The 23,254-nt window shown below is 46.2% G+C and overlaps 1 protein-coding gene across 5 annotated transcripts in view; it reads left to right on the top strand.

Annotated features, from left to right (window-relative positions):
• GRIA4 (glutamate ionotropic receptor AMPA type subunit 4) overlaps window positions 1-23,254 on the top strand; it is a 216,759-nt gene that overhangs the window by 181,026 nt on the left and 12,479 nt on the right. For all 5 annotated transcript variants that reach the window (XR_014168021.1, XM_081909661.1, XM_081909660.1 and 2 more), the window contains exon 13: window positions 379-626. Coding sequence is in view for 4 of the 5 variants with exons in the window: in XM_081909661.1 (XP_081765787.1) it covers window positions 379-626 (248 nt within the window). In the remaining variant the exon portion in view is untranslated. The remainder of the gene's footprint in view (window positions 1-378; window positions 627-23,254) is intronic.

Here is a 23,254-nt window from a genome sequence, read left to right as displayed (position 1 = left end):
TTTTCTTTCCACAGCCCTGTGTGTAGCCAAATTTTGTTGCTTGCATCGAACCAACCTGTACAAAAGGCTACATTTAGCAATCATTACATTTCCTGCCAGTCATTCTGACACCTCCAATAATTTCTTCTGTTTGTCGTGATTCTGCCTGGAAATGATTTTAACATGGCTGCGCATAAAACTTGTGAGCATGTTTGGCGGTAAGCAATGTCAGGACTGCAGTATCTTCCTACGAATGACTCTAATGTTATCGAAAGGTATCTTTTTCCCTCCACGGAGTGATAAAAAAACACCTGACTCCTGATACATTATGCATTGTGACCTGTTTCTGTGGTGACCTCGTCCCTTTGCTGCATCTAATCTCCTTTTAATTTCCTTCAGAGATCTAAAATAGCAGTGTATGAAAAGATGTGGGCGTACATGAGCACAACAGACCCGTCCGTGTTCGCTAGGACTACGGCTGAGGGAGTTGCCCGTGTCCGCAAGTCCAAGGGCAAGTTTGCCTTCCTCCTGGAGTCCACCATGAATGAATACATTGAGCAGCGCAAGCCATGTGACACCATGAAAGTGGGAGGAAATCTGGATTCGAAAGGCTATGGCGTAGCCACACCAAAGGGTTCTTCATTAAGGTGGGTGGAATAGTATAACAATATAACATGTGTTGTTATAGTATTCCACCTTCCCTGATGCCCCTGATCTAGTTCTTTTTGTGTTGTTCTGTGGACATGGTATGTTCTTTTTTTTTCTTCCTTTTCCCATTTCACATTTTCGATCGACAAGGAGGTAACGGTTGTACGAATAACATAGTCCACCGAATAGTCACAATTGGTGTATATCTATCAAGGCCATATAAAAAACAAACTGGTCAGACACTGCTTCCAAGTTGTCCTCAGGACAAAATGTAGCTCCAAGTGCTATTCAGGCTCAACAGGTTTTTTATTTTATTTTATTGAATTACATGATATCACTGAGTAGCTTAGCCTGTCATATTTTGGGTAGCCAGACATTAGGTGAGAATCTCCCTGTCCCGCCATGATCTCAAAAGGACAGTATTACTGAGACAAAAACAGCCTCAGTGAGTCCTTTGTTAAAGCGTCTTTTTGTGCATAAAATATTTTAAAACTTTGCTGCCTTTATTCCCAGCTTTATTACTGACTTCAAAGCCACCATTTTTAAAATAAACTTTTAAGAATTAGGGTGCAAAATTATACCGTATGAACTTAAAGCATCATACAGTGCAATTCTATGTGTTTTAACTCAGAGGTAAGTCCCAATGGGTTTGATTTGGCTTACTCCCTAGTAAGTGGACACTAGATTTCAACTTTAGAAGGGAATGTCATGCGCACCTACCTGGGAGTAAGCCCCACTGAAAAATAGGAGACTTCATTCTGAGTAAACATGCATGGGATTCTCCTGCATGTCTTTGCTTTTACATACAAAGATGCAAATATCTTCCCCACCCCTAACAAATCAGTTTGATTGCCAAGTTGTGTTGATGTGTGCTGACGATGCAATAACTCATAAATCCTTTTGAATTCTGAAAACAGTGGCAGCTTTGCACAGTTTAGGGTTATCAAATAGTTTGAATGAAAAATTCAAATGCCTCCTTTTACAGTGTGTGGAACATGGATAATCTCCCCAACCTGCTGCCCTCCAGTTACTGTTGGACTACAAGTCCCATAATCCATGCTGACTGGGGCTGATGGGATTTGGACTCCAAAACACCTGGAGGATTACAGACTGGGGAAGGCCGAGCTAGGAAAAATGTGTAATGACAGATGTGTCCACAAAATGCCCAGATTTCCTCTCTAGCAGCTGCAAATCCTCTGGCTTTAAGAAGCCCCTAATTTCACCAAGGGCTACTGGGGAATTTGGGAACATTGCATTTCCTGTGGAATCCTTGTGACCTGGTATGCTACATAGGGCCATGATGTGCACCAGCGAAGTAAAGAGAGAGGTCTCTCCATCCACCTCCAAATTCACTCCCCCTTCTCAAAACAATGGACTAATGTAATAGTTCTCTGGTGATGGCATCATGCTTCTTCAAGTAAGGAGGCAGAAGGAGGGAAGTAATAACACTCTGTGAGGAGCAAGCAGAGATGGCTGAAGAGAAGTGTTGGATCACTAGGTGGGATGGGTGTTGGTTTGCGGGCAGTTTATTTCTGATTTCGGCTTGCCTTGAAAATAAGCCCAAGCTATTTCCCAGTTTTGGGGAAAATAGCTTGGTTCATTTTCCAAGGCAGTCTTATAAGAGCTGTGGTGAGCTCATACATCACTAATATCTATTGTCACTCATAGCTGCCTTCATTACACTTGAGCAGGGGAATGGGTTTCTATTTGAACCCCTTTCCGATTCCTATTATTTCCCAACTCTGTAGCCTTGTGTTGTTCAACTGATAATTAGTCATTCGTTTCCATTGTGGTCCATCCATGTCAGCAAATAGGGGAAGGAAGTACTGCAGAAAATGCTTTCTTTTTCTGACTAGTCTTTTAATAATAATAGTAATAATTATTATTTGCTGATACCTGTGCTAGGAAAACCAGAAGTCAGGCTTTTGTGGCAATAGAGCGAAAGCCACTGGCTGTGTCAGAATAGTAATGTTTGTACACAGCCTGCCATCATTGTGTGACCCACAGTTATTTTGGGGGAAGCTCAGTGTGTAGGAGCCCATCTAAATACGCTGCTGGGATCTGTGAGCAGGCCATCTCTAAATTATTTTATTTCAAAGAGATGGGGCAAATCAGATTGGGGATGGTGTTGAGGAGGGCTTTTAAGTGATACCTTTTCATTGCTTTGGGGGAACAACCATTTGTTTTTTGCTGCTACTCCCTGGCCTTCTTATTGAATTTCATGGATGGATTCCATGTGTAGCTTTGATCATCAACAACACCATATCTGATGAAATGAGGGACAAGATCTTGCAGGAGTGTTTGGGAGGATGGTGAATCTGCTGGACTTTGAGCAGCTTAAAACAATGGCTTAAGATGATGGAACATGAGAGGGAAACATAAAAGACAGGTAAATCTTCAGCAGCTAGAAGTCAGAACTAATCTTCTTAGTGGAAGAGTGCCATTTGAACACACATGCTAGGAACCACTAATGAGTGGTTAGTGCTTAAGGGCAAGGCTTTTGTTTTGTTTTGTTCTAAATTGTTGTCCCGTGCCATGCAAAGCAATGAAACTATGCTACCAATGAACAAGGGGAGTGTCGTTTAGTGTCGTTTGGATTTCAGGATAGCATTCTCCATAGTTCTAAGAGGTGCCAGCTTGTTGCATGTTTTTAAACTGAGCCAGCCATTCCATTGGACATGGTGTGGTTCTTTGCCCTAAACACTCATCTTCCCCATCCCACTGCAGTAATTATTCTCTCTGCCTCTAATTTGGTGCCCTCTGTAACTTGTTTTGCAGCTCTTTAGCCAGTGCCAAACAGTTATGATAATTGCAACAATTTTACATGTGGATCATTCGTCAACTTGTGAGGCAAGGGAGGAGAGGAATAATTTTTAGGACGAAAGTTGACCATAAAAGGAGCATCTCAGCCATTCTTAGCGAAGTCTAAAGCCTCCCCCTTTATTTCTGAAGATCTTTCTGTTTCCTTGAACACTGGCAATAAGTATTTGAAGAAATTCACCCCTCCCCAAAAAGGGGGTGGTGTAATTCAGACCCTTATCATTGTCACATTCATTCCACCTAGATCTCTGAGCGGTGAGGAAATCCAGAAGTTCCTGATGCTTCCTCAGCTTTAGTTTCCTTGGAATGAAGGTCAGCGGAGACTGTCGTGTCTTTAGGGGAAATGGTTTTATTTGCACATATATACAACCTGAGCATAAAATGGAGGGGCTCCCAGTATTAACACCCTAACTGATCTTGCTTCTCCATTTGTCACAGCTTTGTATCCAGCACAGAGCAATCATGTCTCTGTGTATTCAGCTTCCACCCTGCTTCAAGCTCACACTACAGTGGCTTTTGTTGTCCTACCTGGTAGCTAGATGGGCAGGGAGGCCCGCCCACTTGTTCTATGGCACAGAGTAATTCCTTTGATTGTGCTGATCATGGTGCTTAACTACTGGTAGTATTTACTTAAATAAAGGAACCCGTCTGGCAAACTTGCTCTCAGACGTTCTACCCCAACAGATACAAAATCACAAGAACTGAAAGAAACTCAGGGCATACTCCACACTTTCTACTGCATAACAATATCTTTATTCACAATTGGTTTACAACATGTTTTCCATCCACTCTCCATTGTGTATTCAGTGTAGTACAAATACCTCCTTGCACTTTGGGAACAACTTCTGCTTGTGTAATGGGACTTTCCTTCCCTCTTTTTGTCCCCATACACCCCCTACAATTGTTCTGGGTGTTCCCCAATCCTCCAGAGCAGATTTGGGTGGGTGTGTGGAGTGTACACAGGTGTGGGAAAGAACAGGAGTTGTTCCACACGTGGAATTATTACATTAACTACTGCACTTTGGGTATTTGATTTTGCACACCTGACAATGTAGGTTTTGCATTAGGAACAGAAAATCACAGGAACAGGAAATTGCATTAGGGACAGAAATTTGTGGTATCCCTAACCACTTTCAGACCAAGTGGGAGCAATTACATTTCTGCTTTTGCTAAATGACTGCAAAAGAATTCTTGTACTCTAATATGAGGAAAGAGAGAGCCGCTTATTAGATTGGGTGGGAAGGAAGGGAGAATTGTTCTCAGAATGCCATGCTTTAGCGTATGGCTGAGTCTGACTTTGGTATTGTTTATGATTTTAATATTTTTTGGAAGGAAGAGGCAGGGTGCAATTGATTTAATTAATAAATAACAGTAGCAAACACTTAAACCTAGCTAGAAAACAATCAACCGTTCGGCTCTGTACCCTTCTAGTTCGACCAACGAGCACCCAGTGGAGGTTGCTGTTAAACAATATTCCTGCTATTTGTTTGAGGGAGCAAATCTCCCCGAACAATCATCTCTGTCTTGGTAATATACAGTAGCTGTTCTCAAAGGGTTTATTTAGCTCCATGTAGCTGAAACTTTAATGCTGTTCCTTGTTCGTTGCTGTCAGTCTTCAGGGAATATCTATAATTTAACAAAGCTTCTTTTGGTAAATAGCACTGAGTTGGAAGTTATTAGAAATAGGTAGAGTTGTATCACTGGTACAACCTAAGGGGGATTAGAGAAGGCTGGCCTTCCTTATCCATTTCTATTCCTCCATTGTGGCTTTAAAGGGCAAAAGTCCTTGCTAGCCCCTGGCTTGCTTAACGCATGGTCAGTCTATGTGTTTTGCAAGGGAAGAAAAAAAACTACCTAGATGATTGAACTGTGCTTTGGGTTTATCAGAAGATTCCCCCAAAGTAGTTTATTTACTCAACCTAGTGAAAACTGGACAGTGTCCAGGCTCTTTGCCTCTAGATAGAGGCACCAGCTCCTCAGCCACTTGGTCCTGCTGTGCTAAGAGCAAGTCCATCCCCAAAACTCTGTTTCCTGAATTGTTCTTGTCAGGGGCTCAGGAGCAGAGGCACAGGAGAGGGAGGCAATGGAGGGCGAGGGGGAGGAATCCGAGGGAAGCATAGGCGATGACAGTGATCCGAGGAATTCCCTGAGTCTTTCCAGCGAATCGGAAGATTCGCAGAAGGGGGCGCCCATGGCCAGGGCAAGGGGGGTGCCAAGGGGGACACCCCAGAAGGAAGGGGCCAGCGGGAGCTCAGAGAGCAGCAGTTGGAAATCAGGACCAGCTTCCCCACCAGAGCGCAGTGGGGGGGAGGAATCCCAGGTATCAGGACCAGGGTGTTCACCACCAGCGAGAGGAGATGAGTCAGGATGGACCACGCCTCCATCGGAGAGCGCGGAAACGGTCAAGAGGAAAGTTGGCGCCTGGGCGCGCGCGCCAAGTTCAAATGTACAGGCGAGCGGCACAGCAGGTAGCCCGGGTAGGGAACCAGGTCCTAAAGCCCGCCGAAAGGAGGGACAAGAGTCAGGAGGGTCAGCGTCAGAAGAGTCCAGAAAGGAGGAGACCCCGGGGGGCAAAAGGACCCAGAGGAGGAAAGAGCAACGGAAGAGGTGGAGTAAGGCTAGAGTCTTAAACTGGTGTACAGGGGGTGGAGACTCAGACGGAGCTTCGCCGGTCTAGGTTCTAAGACGTAGAGCTGCACGCTGCGGCTTGTAAATGGAAACTGAACTTCAATAAAGACTTTTGTACATTACCACCGGCTGGCGTTGGTCCTCTGTGAGCTGGGACCTGGAGGAAGCTCTGACAGTTCTCCTTTTGTATTTTTATGCTGTAAACCAGCCTGTGATCTTCAGATGAAGGATGGTATATAAATTTAATTAAATAAACAAAACAAAACAATTCAAACCCGTAATCCTTAAAGGAGAGGCGGAATGTTGCAGAAGGTCCATAATGTCTGGTCTTCTATGGTAATATAAAATAGTTTGGACCTCTGTTTCTGCTGCTGTTTTTCCTGTATGTAAGCTCCAAATTCTAATACGATACTGTTTTTCTTCCTTCAAATGGCCAGGAGCTAACACCCTGGCTTTCTTTCTTTCTTCATTCCTTTATTTCTTCAAGCCTCTCTCATCTCAAAGCAGTTTATAATAACAGTGATTGAACACAGAAACAAAATACCGTATTATTATAATAATTCAATGCAGTCCAACCCAGATTGAAATTATTAAAGCTCATGTTTAAAACAACGCAGTAGAACAAATAATATGAGTCAGCTTCTTTCAATGCTTTTGAGTGCACTGTTGCCCAATTCGGAAAATTTTCCATGAGAAACTAAACTGAATTTGAGAAGTGCCTTTGTTTGGAGGCTCACTTTCTAAAATTATACTCAGCTGTAATAAAATTTTACGCTATGCTAACATTGTGCGGGAAAATGGGGGGAAAGAGAACTTCAGACTAGTTTCACAAAATAAATGTAAGTTTATGTAGAAAATGGTGGGGCAAGTTAGTTTAAATGTAAACATAACATAAAACCAGCTCAATGATATTCCACAATGGCATTTTCCCCAGTGAAGGTTCAAAAATAAGTATAATTTATATGAACATTGCTGGAAGTGTGTCATAAATGGTGTGGGAGAAAGAAAGTGAGAGCTTCCTGCCACATACTTGATTTCAAAGATAGGCTAATGAATATAAGGGGGCCTACCTTTGAAATCAAACATGTGACTTCCTCTCTCCCTCAACCCCCACCACAATTCTCATTTCAAAAGCTATTCGCACTTGCAGCATTTTTTCTCCTGACTTGCTCTATGGATTCACCAAAATGGCAACACGTTCAGTGAGATTAATCTGAATTGTGTTTCACTTGAATAATGTATGACCATAATGCATTCTCTCTCACCTTGATCACTTTTTAAATCAAAAGGCAATCCAGAATGAGCGGATAAAGGGAACAAATACTCCAGTCACCTAACCTGAGATAGTTTAGGCTAGCCTGTCCTGTTAAAGAGATGGCAGGGCAGGCAAGGCTGTTCATGAAAGAGACCATTCAAGATACCACTTTGCCGCAACGCTCCATTTTCATTCTTCAGCCACACACTGAAACTGATGAGCCTGAGCAATAAGGGGGGGACGAGAAATGTACAGGTCCCAAAGGATCTTAGGTTTTGTGGAAGGATGGATGTGGAGTGTATGTATTTGTTTGTTTGTATGTGTGTGTGTCTTCATATCCTGCCATTCCTTCCAGGAGCTGAAGGTGACATACACAATCCCACCCTCTAGAAAAGAAAAAATCAGGAAGGCAGCAAACGATAAAAAGGAGGGGGGATTTACAGGGGCACAGAAGTCGCTTCACACCTATTTTACCCTAGCAACACACCTGCGATGCAGATTAGGCTGGGTGATAGTGGCTGCTCCAACATCACCCAATGAGCTGTAGGGAAGTGAGGATTTGAACCAGGTTGTCTCCAGAAATAGAGACAGAGGGGTGATCTGTTGCAGTAGGATGACGAGCTGAGAGGATGTTAAGCTGAGAGTGACTACAATCACCCACTCGCAGTGCGGTTCTACTCTAAATTAGAGTTTGCTCTGCTTCCTCTGAACAGTCAGGATAAATCTACACACCCTTCTTCCTTGTTTCCCCATCTTCCTTCTTTGGAGGCTCCTAGGGAGGAAGATGGGGCTGGCCTTTCATCACAAAAAGATCCCTAGGCCGCCACCACCCTATGGAGTGAAAGGAATTTTCTTTCATTCAGTTCTTTAGTTTTGACTTTTATCCAAGATTTGGGACATCTCAGAAGAAACGTCTACCATGCTGGAAATGATAGCTGCAAACAAAAATTATGTAATCAGAAACAAAATGTAAGATCAGCCCCGTGAGGGTTTATGAGAGTCTTATCTAAGTAAATTCATTTCATCTTAAGAACAGTTCTTTCTTGGAACTCACTCAGACAGATGCTGAATTTTAAGGAAGAACAAAACCTGGTCCTCTTTTTTTAGAGGTGTTCACTTTATAATGTTGCCAAATTATTAAAGAAACTAGTTCTGCATTATAATATGGGGCTTTCTATAGCCACTGTTCATACTACATTTGCAAGTTGTTGCATTTCTCAGCAATCTTCAAATGCCTGCAGGGTCTAGAGATGGGAGCACAGGCTGGATAGCGAATTATTATAGCAACATTGTTCCTACCAGACTATGTCACTAGCAAAACATAACTTCATCCAGGCTCAGCTTTATCAGCCAAGCATTCAGCACCAAAAATCAACTTGAGAAATAAACAAAACACTGTTTGCCATTTTTTTAAAAAAAATCCAAACAGATGCATATTGTCAGGGTTTCTGGGAGAGAGGAGGAGATGACAGAGGAGACGGAGAGCGAGTGGGAGGAGGGGCAGAAGGATGAGGAAGAAGATGACGGAATTCTGAGGGAATCCACGAGTCTGAGCAGCGAGTCAGAGGATTCTCAAAAGGGGGTTACCTTAATCAAGCAAAGGGGAGGAGAAGGGAGAAGCGGAGAGGAGCCCAGTGGAAGACAGAGGAAGCAAGAGACGTCTCAGCCGGAACGGAGTAAAGGGGGTGGAGTCGTCAGCCTCTCGGAGGGAGCAGGATTAGGAGAGAACAGAGAGAGGGGGTTGGAGCAGGGTGTTCAGCCGGAAAGGGTGGAGAGCAGAGCAGGGGGTGGTGTAGCGGTCGAAAGAGAGGTCAGCAGCAACGTACGCGCGCCAAGTTCAAACGTAGAGGCGCGCGGAAGTGGAGAGAGCTCAGGGGAGGAGCCCGGCCCTAAAGCCAGAAAGAGGGGGGAAGAGGCGGCAGAGGATTCAGCCTCAGGCGAGTCACGGAGAGAGGGAACCCAGGGGGGCAGGAAGACCCTGCGGAAAAGAAAGGAGAGGAAGAGGTGGTCTAGAGCCAGGCTATTAAGTTGGTGCGGAAGAGGGGAGGAGTCAGAGGGGACTTCAGCGGTCTAACGTGGCAGACGTACGGCCACAATGCTGAACTATATGAGAAGCAGAAATCTTCAATAAACTTTTCCTGTAAATAAGCTGCAACGGAGTGAGGTCTCTTGTGAGCTGGGACCAGACCTGGGTGGCCGTGACAGTAAGTCCCCTCTCCCAAAGCAAAAATTTTTTTTTGCGAAGCTCACGAACGGGAGCAGCCATGAGCGCTGAGGAGCAGCTGGTTGCATTGCGGAATCAGGTTACCGCTCTCACATCGGCAGTCATTGCTTCGCAGAAGAAGAATGACGACTTGGAGAAGACGTGCCAGGATTTGCAGGCAAGGTGGGAGCGCGCGGACAAGGCGGGGGCCCCAGGATCCAGAGCGGAGGGCATTGCGCTTGGACGGAGGGGGGGTGCCCTAGTTCCGCATTTTAATGGCAACTTGCAAGACTATCCCAATTTCAGAGCGGACGTTGTATATGCACTGCACTTACTCCGTCACGATTTTAAAGATGAGGAGGAGAGAGTGGGGTTCATTGTTTCGCACCTGCATGGGGAGGCCAGGGCTTGGCTACGCAATTTGTGGCGCGAAGATGGACCGGCCCGTCGCGATTCAACTGCGTTCATCAAAGCGATGGATTCTTGTTTTCAATCCTCTGTGGATGTGGACATTGCGCGCCGTCAAATGCACGGGCTGAGGCAGGGGAAAGCGACTGTGCGCCAATACCACTCTAAATTTTTTGCGTTGCTCACCGCCTTAGATTGGCCAAAGGACAGTAAACCGGTCAGAGATCTTTTTTGGGAGGGATTGAGCCCCCCCATCAAGGATGAGATCGCTAGGGGGGACAGACCCCAGACCCTAGAAGACGTGGTGCAACGGGCTTTAGCTCTTGGAATTCGACATGAGGGGCGTCCGTGGCATGAGGAGGACGGGCCCCAAGCGCGTGCGCAAGCAAGGACTCTCCCTTTTGTGCACAGGGACTTCAGCCGTGCGCACCCCTCGCCGATGGGGAAGGACAGAGAGGAGCCAATGGAGATTGGTGGTGCTAGGGCTCAGAAGCCATCCCAGAGCCCTGTCCCTGGTGCAGCCAAAGCGAAGCCTCCTAGAGGAACCAGGAAGTGTTACATCTGTGACAGTGCGCACCATATGGCGAAAGAGTGCCCCCAGAGGCTCCAGAAGCACACTGCAGCGCTGGCAACTGTAACAGCAGAGGTGCAACCAGGGGAGCAGCTTCAGGGAAACGACAGTGCCTGGCTGGAAGCAGAGCTACTGGGGCTCAGCCAGGCGGATCTGTAGACAAGCCCCCAGCATCACTGCAGAGCGTGGACCCTTTGCCTCCCAAACCGGCAGTTCTGCTCACAGCAACACTCCAGTTGCCTGATGGGAGACTCCTCGAGGTTCCAATAACGATCGATTCGGGAAGCAACGCCGACTTCATGGGACTGCAGTTCGTTAAGCAGCACAACATGGCGCTCCTGCCTGCAACGACGCCTCTGAACGTGGTCACGGTGGACGGCAGGAAGTTGCTGGGGGGGCAAGTGGTGCAGCAAACCCCTCCCATGATGATGCAGATTGGCAACCATCGAGAGCTTATTAGTTTCAATGTCACCCACTTATCGGACACACCCATCGTGTTAGGCATGAGTTGGCTGGAGAGGCACAGTCCCGCGGTTGCGTGGTACCAGAGGCAGATCAACTTTTGTTCATCGTATTGTGCTCAGCATTGCTTTCAGACCGATCAGGGAGGAGAAGCTGAGCAGCCCTTGCATCTGGGTATGGTGCAAACAGTGCCTCACAAGTACCAGGAATTCTTGGAGGTTTTCTGTGAGAAGGAAGCTGACAAGTTGCCGCCTCATAGACCTTACGACTGCGCGATTGATTTAGTGCCAGGGGCGCAATTGCCTGCTGCCAAGCTGTACTCCATGTCGGAGGACGAAATGCAAGAGCTTCGGGAGTTCATAGACCATAACCTCAAGCGCGGTTTCATCCAGGAATCTAAAGCAGCGGGAGGCAGCCCTGTTTTCTTTGTGAAGAAGAAGGACACGCCCCAAAAAAGGCTTATAGTGGATTACAGGTTCATCAACAGCTTGACTAAGCCCAAAGCTTTCCCCATGCCCAAGATTGACGACCTTTTAGCGACCGTCAGGAGGGGCAAGATTTTCACCAAGCTGGACCTACGTGGAGCTTACAATCTCATCCGCATCCGGAAAGGAGATGAGTGGAAGACCGCCATGTTCACCCCTCTGGGCACATACGAATACAGAGTCATGCCTTTCGGCCTCCAAAATGGCAGCCACGTTTTTCAAGCATTTATGCACCACGTGCTAGCAGGTCTCCTCTACAAAAAGTGTGTCTGCTTTCTCGACGATATCCTGATTTTCTCGGAATCGCCGGAGGATCACGATAAGGACGTGAGGGAGGTCCTGCAGAGGCTGAAGGAACACAGGCTGTACGCCAAGTTGGAAAAGTGCCAGTTTGATGTCAGAGAGGTTGATTTCCTTGGCTACAAGTTGTCCGACGAGGGACTGGCCATGGACAGGGCTAAGGTTCAAGCGCTGTTGGACTGGAAAAGCCCTCGAAATCGGAAAGAGGTCCAGAGGTTCATCGGCTTTGCCAATTTTTACCGCAAGTTTATTAAAGGTTTTGCGAACGCGACGGCGGCGATCACTGACACCCTCAGTTCCAAGAAGAAGAAGTTCGTCTGGACCGAACAAGCGGAGCGGTCCTTCCGGACGCTTAAAGGTCTTTTCGCCTCCGAAGAGCAGCTGCTCCACGTGAATCCCGGCAGACCCATGCGGGTAGAGACCGATGCGTCAGATAGAGCGGTTGGGGCCGTTCTTTTGCAAGAGGATTCACAAGGCAACTGGCGACCGGGTGCGTTCTACTCCCGGAAGCTCAGCAAGACGGAGCGCAATTATACCATATGGGACAGGGAGTTGTTGGCCATTCATGCAGCTTTCAAAGCGTGGCGACACTTCTTAATAGGAGCCAAGCACACGGTGCAGGTCCGCACGGATCACAAGAACTTAGAGTATTGGCGGACGGCTAAGTTGCAGACCCAGCGACACATGCGCTGGGCGGAGTTCTTTGCGGACTTCGACTTCAAAATAGAATACATCCCAGGAGACTCCAATGTTATTGCAGACGCGCTGTCCCGAAAGCCGCAATACTTGGAGGAAGCAGCTCCAATCGCAGCAAAGCACATTTTCGCACCGCAGGCGTGGACGTGCGCTACCATCGCAGTCGACCTGGACGCGGTGCGACGCGCGTTGCAAAGGGATCAGTTTGCACAGTCTAAGATGGAGGAGCTACGCGGAGGGTCGCGACACAACGATGAGTTTCAATTACAAGATGGACTTTTGACTCGTAAGGGTGCCCTTTACGTGCCCACCGACGATCTTCGAGCCAAGGTTCTGCAACAGTTGCATGACGCCCCTAGTGCAGGCCATTTCGGCAAAGAAAAGACGATGGAGTTGGTGGCTAGAGACTTTTGGTGGCCCCAGATGAGAGGAGAGGTGGCGGACTACGTCGCCAGGTGTGATATCTGCCAGAGGTCCAAACCAGTGCACCAGAAGCAGGCGGGATTGCTAGAACCGCTGGAGACACCGCAGCAACCATGGGAGAGGGTAGCGTTGGACTTTGTTACAGACCTGCCCAGCTCCAGAGGTAAGACGGCGGTGTTAGTGGTGGTGGACTTGTTCACCAAGATGGCGCACTTCATCCCTTGTGCCAAGGTGGCGACGGCAGAACAGACCGCAAAGCTCTTCATCGATCACGTCTTCAGAGTGCATGGACTTCCGCAGTCCGTCTTGTCCGACAGGGGGCGCCAGTTTGTTTCCACTTTCTGGCGAAAGCTTCTGGGCATCTTGCACGTCAAAATCAACCTGACATCGGCGAGGCATCCACAAACCAACGGTCAAGCGGAGAGGGTCAACGCGATCATGCAGCAGTACCTGCGGTGCTACGCCAACCAGCGACCTGCGGCGTGGGTGGACTATCTGCCGATGGCTGAATTCGCCTACAACAACACGAAACACGCTTCCACCGGGGTGACGCCTTTCTTCGCGAACAATGGCCGTCATCCCAGAACCTTCCCGAGATTTGCGGCACCAGGAGGGGGGGGGCCTCAAGATGCCGACCAGTTTGCAGCGGAGTTGCAAGAGGTGCACGAGGAGCTGCGGAGACATTTGGAGCTGGCAAAACAGGCGTATAAGGTGCAGGCCGATAAGCACAGGAGGGCGGGAGAGGACATCCAGGTTGGGGACTGGGTGTGGTTAGCAGCCCACGCGATGCCGGCCAGGTCATTGGCCAAGAAGAAGTTAGGACACAGGCAGCTAGGGCCATATCAAGTTGAGGCTAAGATCAATCCGGTGGCTTTTCGTCTAGCCCTTCCGGAAGGTTCCAGGGTGCACCCGGTCTTTCATAGGTCGGTGCTCACTCCCTACAAAACCCCACACAGGTTTCAAGAGTCAGGAGCACCCCCAGAGCCACGTAGGAGGGCGCCTGAGAGGGGGGAATCGCCAAGACCAGAACCTCTTAACGAGGTCACAGAGATACTGGACTCGAGATGGGGGGAGGAGGGAGTTGAATATTTTCTCGCCAGGGAGGGCACACCAGCCGCTGCTAATAGTTGGGTGCCAGGCTACGAGTTAGATGAACCCCTTTTGAAAGAAGAGTTCCATGCACTTTTCCCACATAGACCCATGCCAGCTGAGTACTTTGATGACTGGCTTTTCACACCCACATTGTCAGATAGCACGTTCAGGGGTTTCTCTTCCCCCGAGGAAAGAACACCAGAATCAAGCCCGCCCAGGGGATCGTGCTCGGGGGTGGACACGGAAACCCCTTATTGGTGGGAGGAGCAGCCAGAGGAGGAATGGCGTAAGAGGTGGCTGATAGGTCCTTGGCGGGCAGCACCGGAGGAAGTAGCGATGGAAGCAGAGACTGAGAAGCATTTGGGGGAAGAACCCGACTTCGAATACACTTACACAGAACTGCCAGCAGAGAACATTGACGTAGACGACCTGTATCCTGAGCCTACCCCCGAAGAGCCGCAGTTTCCACAACCGGTCCCCGGCGAGCGGGAGGGGGGAAGGGGGGGCTTCGAGGGGGGGATGGATGTCAGGGTTTCTGGGAGAGAGGAGGAGATGACAGAGGAGACGGAGAGCGAGTGGGAGGAGGGGCAGAAGGATGAGGAAGAAGATGACGGAATTCTGAGGGAATCCACGAGTCTGAGCAGCGAGTCAGAGGATTCTCAAAAGGGGGTTACCTTAATCAAGCAAAGGGGAGGAGAAGGGAGAAGCGGAGAGGAGCCCAGTGGAAGACAGAGGAAGCAAGAGACGTCTCAGCCGGAACGGAGTAAAGGGGGTGGAGTCGTCAGCCTCTCGGAGGGAGCAGGATTAGGAGAGAACAGAGAGAGGGGGTTGGAGCAGGGTGTTCAGCCGGAAAGGGTGGAGAGCAGAGCAGGGGGTGGTGTAGCGGTCGAAAGAGAGGTCAGCAGCAACGTACGCGCGCCAAGTTCAAACGTAGAGGCGCGCGGAAGTGGAGAGAGCTCAGGGGAGGAGCCCGGCCCTAAAGCCAGAAAGAGGGGGGAAGAGGCGGCAGAGGATTCAGCCTCAGGCGAGTCACGGAGAGAGGGAACCCAGGGGGGCAGGAAGACCCTGCGGAAAAGAAAGGAGAGGAAGAGGTGGTCTAGAGCCAGGCTATTAAGTTGGTGCGGAAGAGGGGAGGAGTCAGAGGGGACTTCAGCGGTCTAACGTGGCAGACGTACGGCCACAATGCTGAACTATATGAGAAGCAGAAATCTTCAATAAACTTTTCCTGTAAATAAGCTGCAACGGAGTGAGGTCTCTTGTGAGCTGGGACCAGACCTGGGTGGCCGTGACACATATGATTAAAATGTGAGGGCGATCTGGCTGCGACATCTGTCACCCCATTGATCGCCAGGGTTGATTCAGCTGATCTGGCTGGCTAGGCGGGTGTCCCCTTCCTCCCTCACCGCTCCACGTGCGTCCCTCCCGAAGCTGCGCGCTCGGTGGAAGAGGACGACCATCCCAGATAGAAGGAGTGTACCGTTCTTCGGTCAAGGGTATACGATTAAAACAAGAACTTCAAGTATTCCAGTTTTTTTATTCCCTGGCAAAGGAAGTTTTGGCCAGATGCAGTAAGCCAAACTAGCATTGGCTTAGCTGCCACATCACACTCAGCTAAAATGATTGGGAGGAGCAAAGCAGATACAGGCTGGATAATTATAACGAAAGAAAAAACTCTATGTAAAATTGCATAGACAAAGTTTCGTGCTCCACAGTGCCATCTGGTGTTGCATGTTTATAGTGCAGTTATAGCACTGTAACATGGATAATGTAGCTGAGCCCACAGTCTCCTCCCTGGGAGCCAGCATGGCCATCCTAAGCCATGGTTTGGTGTAGCATTAGGTTTCAGCGTTACCATATGTTCATGCCTATTCCCAGGGTTCCATCAAACTCCAGCAGCAACACCAAAAAAAATAAACCCAATGAAGGAAAATGTAGGTGAAGGGTTAAGCAAAGGAGACAGTGTTCTCAGTGGGCACCAACTTTTTTTAGAGCTGTGGGCACATCTGGATTTTTGAGCTGGTCTGTATATGATGCTGTCAGCAGCTCCCAGCTGGTTGCCCAGGAAATTATAGAGACAAAGAAAAGTTTCTGACAGTTCTTTTTTATTTCAATCTTTACAGAGAGAGGCTGTAGAACCTACCTACCTTCTTGGATAATGGTGTTGTCCTGAGTGAATCTCCACCCACCTTCTCTCCCACATCCTCGTCATCTCCTCTACGGGTGCTGCTGTGTGCCCTCTGTCTTTGAGCTCTTTGCTCTCCCATGATTTCCCAACTTTCCCTCTCATCTACCTCTGAGCTGTGACCTCCCACAAACCAGTTGTTAATCTATACTGTCTTCTTCTTCTTCCTCTTCCCTGGAAGAGTCAGGATGGGAAGGTGGTCTCCATCATGCCTCCTCTGCCCAGTCTCTGACAGCTGCCCTCTCTAGAAATTTCTCCTGCATCCTACAGATTAGTCCCCTTACAATCTACCCATTGAGAGAGAAGGAAGAAAAGTACGTGCAATGGTGCACAAACTCTTTGCTTTTCCAAAGGATCTGGGTAAAAGTCAGATCTGGTAGAAATGCCATATTTTTCGCTCCATAAGACGCACCGGACCATGAGACGCACCTAGTTTTTAGAGAAGTAAAACAAGAAAAAAAATATTCTGAACGAAACAGTGGATGTATGATTTTTGTGGTACATGCTGTGGCCACAGACGTGTGATTTGATGGTGAGTTTGGGGTAGCCCAATGCAAAAATCCTGAGAATCCATGTGGATCTGTACTTTGTAACCACATTTTTGCGCCATTGCTGCCCCATGAAACAGTGGATGCGGGGGGTTTTTTGGTGCAGGCTGTAGCCATGGACATGCTATGTGATCTGATGGTGAATTTCGGGTGACCCAATGCAAAAATCCTGAGGATCCATGTGGATCCGTGCTTTGTAATCTTGAGTCTTGAAAAGCACATAGAACTGAAAGAGGAAGTGGTTGTCCAAATGGAACCAGGAGCAGGGTAAGCACACTGGTTCACAAGGGCAGATTCACAAGGGCAGTCTCCGGCCCCACTGATATACACCTTAAACCTGCTGCCCTACCCCAACCTCATCCAGGTAAATAGCAGGAATGCAGGCATTGTAAGGGCAGTTCTGTAGGCTAGCCTCACCACTCGCATCCCAACTGGTTAGCAGTTTCCTATTGCTCATTCAGACATTGACTGTTGGGGCAGTTCCATCTTCAACTCTGAGGGAGTCTTGTGCAAAGTCCTCCTCTTTTGTCGGACTTTGACATTGGTGGTGGGTGGCAGTGCTCCAAGCAGCAGCAAGTGGCCAGGGGCTATGGTTTGCATTTCCAACAATGAAAATGGCAGCTAGGCCCAGCGGCCTTTTAAAAAAAAATGGTGGACCCAGGACAGGTGTCAGCAGTAGACCCTACTAGGCTGTTGGGGCCTTGGCAGCTGCTGAAGGATGTTAGGTCCTGATGCCAGTTCTGTATCAATGGTACTGTGCTCACTTGAAATCACTGAACTGGTTGAATCTATATCTATAGCAAAGAAGATCATCATACATAGTTATCCACCTCTTCTCATAGGCCTGAGTGTTTCTTGGCCCCCTAAGCCCAAGTTTGGCCAAGCTGAGATCCGGAACATAGGAAGAAATATCTTTAAGGAGGTGAAGACTGGCTTTCACTAATTACTGAGTAATTAAAACAAGCCCCAACACATTATTATTATTATTATTATTATTATTATTATTATTATTATTATTATTAAAAAAATAAAAATTCAGGGTTATATGTCACCTTGTAAGACTGGCACAATAAAACAGGAGAAATTAACACAAATCATACAACTCAATAAATCCAGACCAGCAATAGTTAAAATCAAAATATTACATTCAGTACAGAGAGGCAAAAATGAAATATCCAGCAACTTATCTAGCAAAGCTCACTCCATCAATAAAAGCTCTAGTCTAAACCAACCCAAATGCCATTGCTCTGCCATGGTAGCTAATGCAACTTGAGTCTTCAAGCGTACCTCTGATTACCATTTCCTACAGGATAAATATGGAGGGTTACCCATTGTTGACTTGTTCTAGCTCTGGTCCACAGAATATACCATAAGAAATTTGTTAGTCTTGTTATAAAAGTTATTCTTTATCTAGAGAGATGGCACTAAAGCACTTGAGGAAAGTATTAATAAATCAGAATTGATTGGCACCATCTTGTGAACATGTGTGTATGTTTGTTTGTGTGTGTGTGTGTGTGTGTGTGTGTGTGAATGTTTTGAATCCTGGTCTATACTGTTTCACTAAGATGATAAGGTGCTTCTTAGTCCTATAGCCAAAATAGATTCGTCCAATTTTGTATGTCATATCCCCAGTGCTATTTTTCTTGAAAAATAGGTGCTAGAACTCACCATGAACGCCTCCCTTGTTCTCTTATAATAGCAATGGCTGGAACTGAGTTCTGGCTTAGAAAAAAAAGAAAAGCCCTGCATATCCCCAAGACTGTTGCTTATTATATTGCTTTTATTGATGGCACAAGTTTAACATCTTTTTTCTCCTTTCCATTATGTATTTTGACAGTAGGGTTTCTGGGTCTTAAAATGTGAAAATGCTCAGGAAATTATGGCACCTGCAAACAGTTTATATTTCTTTATAGCAGCTGCCATGGAAAAGGAAAAGGAAAAGAGGCCAAGTATACTCTGCCTTGAACAGAAGGGGGAAACTGTGGGGATTCTGACATTTAAAAAGATTTATCCTGCTAAGATAATAGCGAAATGGCAGGCAGTTCACATGAATAAGGTCAGAGATCACTTTAATGCTTTCTCTTCTGTTTGCAACGACAACAAAAAATCCTCTACGTAGCCATAAAATCATGGAATCATATAGAATTGATTCTCTAAGATGCCTCAGTGGGGGCTGAGCTCATTGTTTTAACGGTCTCCAATATCTCTGCATTTAAAAATAGTGTTGCAGTTTTTACAATTTTAGAAAGCCTCTTCTCAACTGAGATTACCAGCTTGAAGTAATGTCTTGCCCAGGGGTGCCATTTTCAAAGGGCAACAAAACAGGTAAGTATTAGCATTGTGACATACTTTCAGTTAAGAGATCTGTAAAGGGAATGACACCCAAAAAGTGTCAGGAAACCAGAGCCCTGTGGCGTATTTTATCAGGACTAAAGCAACAGGTTGTTGTTGTTGTTTTGCGGTTTTGTATTCAGGGCCAACCCTACCATTAGGCAGAATAAGGTAGTTACCACAGGCAGTAGATGTTGGGGTGGTGTTTGAGGACAGAACTGTGTGCAACACATGGCCTGGCCTGTTCCCCTCAGTTGTGGTAGAGGACTCTGCCATGCTGCCATTATTGAAATAAGTTTCAATGGCTAGTTTAGTCAGCTTCTTTGTGCATAGGGTGCCATCTTGTCCCTTGTTTCAGGTGGCAGAATGTCTTGGGCTGGCTGATGAAAAAACCTTCACAATGTGCTACTGTTTTTAAAAACACATTCCGGACAATGCTCTTCCCCTAATTGAATTTTATCACCTTCTATGATATTTGCATAAAAATAAAAATCCCTTCCAGTAGCACCTTAGAAACCAAGTAAGTCTGTTATTGGTATGAGCTTTTGTGTGCATGCACACTTCTTCAGATACCAGTGGATTGTAGAGGGTTCTTAGTTCTAAGATCCTTAGGTATAATGTCCAGGTTCTTGCATTTAGTCAGAAAGAAGATGTCAGTCTGTACCTGTGCAAGTTTCTTGGTGAAGTTGATGGACTTCCATTTCATACAGCTCAATATGGTGCCTTTCATAGTTATAGTTGCAGGTAGGTAGCCGTGTTGGTCTGCTGTAGTTGAAACAAAATTTAAAAATTCCTTCCAGTAGCACCTTAGAGACCAACTAAGTTTGTTATGGGAATGAGCTTTTGTGTGCATGCACACAAACTTAGTTGGTCTCTAAGGTGCTACTGGAAGGATTTTTTGTTGTTGTTATTATTTATTATTATTATTATTATTATTATTATTATTATTATTATTATTATTATTATTATTTCGACTACGGCAGACCAACATAGCTACCTACCTGTAACCAAAGCTACTTGCTATAGCCCCCAATCATGGTTTCCATGCTGAGGCTTTGGTGGACTCAGGAAAGCTCCATGTGTGCAGAAGCTTCCATTTTCAGTGGTGGGGAAGCTCTGCATGTCCAGGGAGAAAATCTATGTGGAGTTTCCCAGCACTGAAGCGGCAAGGCAGCTTCTACTTGCAAGGAGCTCTATCTTTGGACTGTGGCTGAGGGAACTACTCTGTGGGATTCAGTTCAAAGATTATGACTTCCCAATGTGCCTCTTTAAAAGCACTGAATTGAAGCTCACTGTCTTCCGTGATAGAGTTATGTACTGTAGTTCTAAATCATAAAATAAAACCTAACCAACTTAGCTGGGCCTACACAACCCTGGGTATTTCTGAGAGTTTTGTTTTAAGAAAAATATTTTCATTTTCCCCATGAACCTTCAAGTTTCCTCCAGATGGGCAGATGCAAAATATTGTGCCAGAAGAACAATACTGTTTCATTGCAAAGTGGACAGCAGCTTATTTTGATACACTGTGTTGCATCTTAATTATACAGCTATTTTTTTTAAAAAAAAGGCAGTGTGAAACAAAAGTGTTTTTTACATGGCCTGTTAGATATAGCAAGGAATGCAATGTGGTTAGATTCATAACCAATTTGAGCTTAATTTCAGAACAATGAGAGGCGCTTAAAAATCTCATTTACTTCATTCCTTTTTATTTCCATTTTTTTTCTTATTGTGCTGTGAAATTGTCTATGGATATGGCTAATAACCCTACTAAATAACCCTCTCATGATTAGCTTTTATAGGGTTTTTTAATTGTTATTTTAGGACTATCAACAGCAATTTGCACGTTCCTCAAAAAAGTAAGTGGAAAAGTTTTATTCTTCCTGATCCATAATGGTGAATTTTGGCCAGGGTGAGTAATTCCCCACCCCCACCCCCCACCCCGTGATGGATTTTGCTTTATCTTTCTTTTAAGCGGCATGGGAATCTCCATCTCAAGTAAATCTGGAAATTTCTCAATTAACAGATAATTTCTCTAAATAGGCAGAGGACATATCCTGGTACTATAAGGCATTAGAATAAGATTTGTAGACATTCAGGGCAGCATCCAATATTTCTGTTCAGGTAGTGCAAGGTGAGAGCCATTGTGGTGCAGTGGTTAGAGTGTCGGACTAGGGCCTGGGAGACCAAATCCCCACTTACAGTTACTGCCTCCCAGCCTAACCTACCAGTTACATCTTCCTTCCATCATGCATGTGGTTTCCAAGCAACCACCTACCCAAGCAGTGACTAAACCCAGACCTGTTAAGTTTCAGGAATCTGGTGGCCTCATGTGTCATCAGCCCATGCCCTGGGATATAACTAAAGAATGAAGGAAGCACACCATCCCATCTCCAGAGCCAGTGTGGACAACATGAGAATAAACAGCATTAATTTAAAATAGCTTCATATTTATACATGGCTGCAAAGGGGGGACGGGATAAAATAAAACATGGATCTGCTGACACATGTAGCACAATTTATTTTCTCTTTGTAGGATCAGTTGTTGCATATTATTAAATATGTGGATTTTTTTTTTATTTATATCCCACCTTTCATCCAATGCTTTCAAGGCAGTGTACATTATTCTTCTCATCCCATTCCCCTACAATCATCCTTACAGCAACCCTGTGATGTAACTCAATCTGGAAGATAGTGACTGACCCAAGGTCACCAAGGGAGCTTCATGGCTGAGTGGAGACTTCCCAGACCCAGTCCATCCCTCTAACCACTACACTCGTCTTATGACACCTTATGGAGTAATATAAGGAAAGGACAGAACCATGCCCCAATAAGCTTACAGTCTGCATTAAGATCATTTGAGGACAGTTCTCTGTTACAGTGGTACCTTGGCTTCGGAAATCAAACGTTTCAGTTTTCGAGTGCCGAAAACCCAGAAGTAAATTCTTCCTTTTTGAACACGCCTCAGAAATCGAACAGCTTCCGCTGAGTTACCCCACCCCCATTTTCTCTATTGAATTTGCAGACCGCCCTTTGTGCCTCTGTTCTCAAACGTTTCAGAAGTCGAACCATCTTCTGGAACAGATTACATTCGAAAACCGAGGTACCACTGTATCTATACCTTCCAGCCACTGTGTCATAAAATCACAGAACTGTAGAGTTGGAAGGGACGACACAAGTCCCCTAGTCCAACCCCCTAAAATGCAGGGGGGGGGGGTTGCCCAAAGTGGGGCTCAAACCCACAACCCTGAGATTAAGAGTCTCATTCTCCACTATCTATGCAGGTGGTCCTCAATTTATAAAAAATAAGAAGTGGGGAGAACAAGGGGTGGTGACACGTTCTTGTCAGCACAAGGATTTATGCTTGGGCAATGGAACTCCTCCCTCTGCACATGCCCCACACCCTCCCCAAATCTGCCCAAGGTTGATGGAAAACACAGAGTAGATTTAGGGGGCATATAGGAGGAGAGTTAGAAGTGCCATCCTTGTGCTGACAGAATGAGTACTGGATGCAGCCCCTTATATACAGAGTAGCATTTTGTTTTGACTTTCAGCGTGATGGAAAGAGAGGTTGAAATCTTCAAGAAAAAACACCCCATGAATAGTATTTCGCTGGAAATACTCAAGGGAAGGGAAGGTGTGGGTTGAGGTACTAACTGGAAACAAAACTGATGTCATCTAAATGATTAATTGGAAATCCATAATAAATATCTCTGGTTCAAAAGCAGTTGCTTCCTGGAACAAAGGAAGCAAATGAACAATTTCAGTCCAGCCTTGCTTTTTTCCCTCTCCCTCTTGATCACAAACCATAATTAGAGTACTTGTATAATATTACATTTGTCAGATTGCCTGAGAAGCGTAGCCCCAAAGGCTTTATCCACAAAAAAGCAGAGTGTTATCGCAAACACCACAGCCTGTATTCCTGTATTTTGAGTTCCAGGGACAGACAAGTAATTACATTATCTGTATTCACTATCTAATACAAATTTAACAGCCACTGAAATGAGGCTCAGGTCAATTCTGTTAAGAGACAGTTGTGAAACCTCATAATTAGTTGGCAAGGATCTGTGTAACACCCCCCCCCCAAAAAAAAAATGTGCATGAAAGGCAGTAAAGGACAAAATGTGTTTCCAAAACAGCTGACCCATAAAGATGCTCTCCTTATGTACAGGGTGGTCCACAGTAATGAGTTGGCATCATCAGGGCAAAGGTATAACCAGTACAGC

Source organism: Podarcis melisellensis (genome assembly GCF_964234715.1).
Source record: "Podarcis melisellensis genome assembly, chromosome: 4".
NCBI lineage: Eukaryota > Metazoa > Chordata > Lepidosauria > Squamata > Lacertidae > Podarcis > Podarcis melisellensis.
This window is presented reverse-complemented; position numbering and strand designations above follow the sequence as displayed.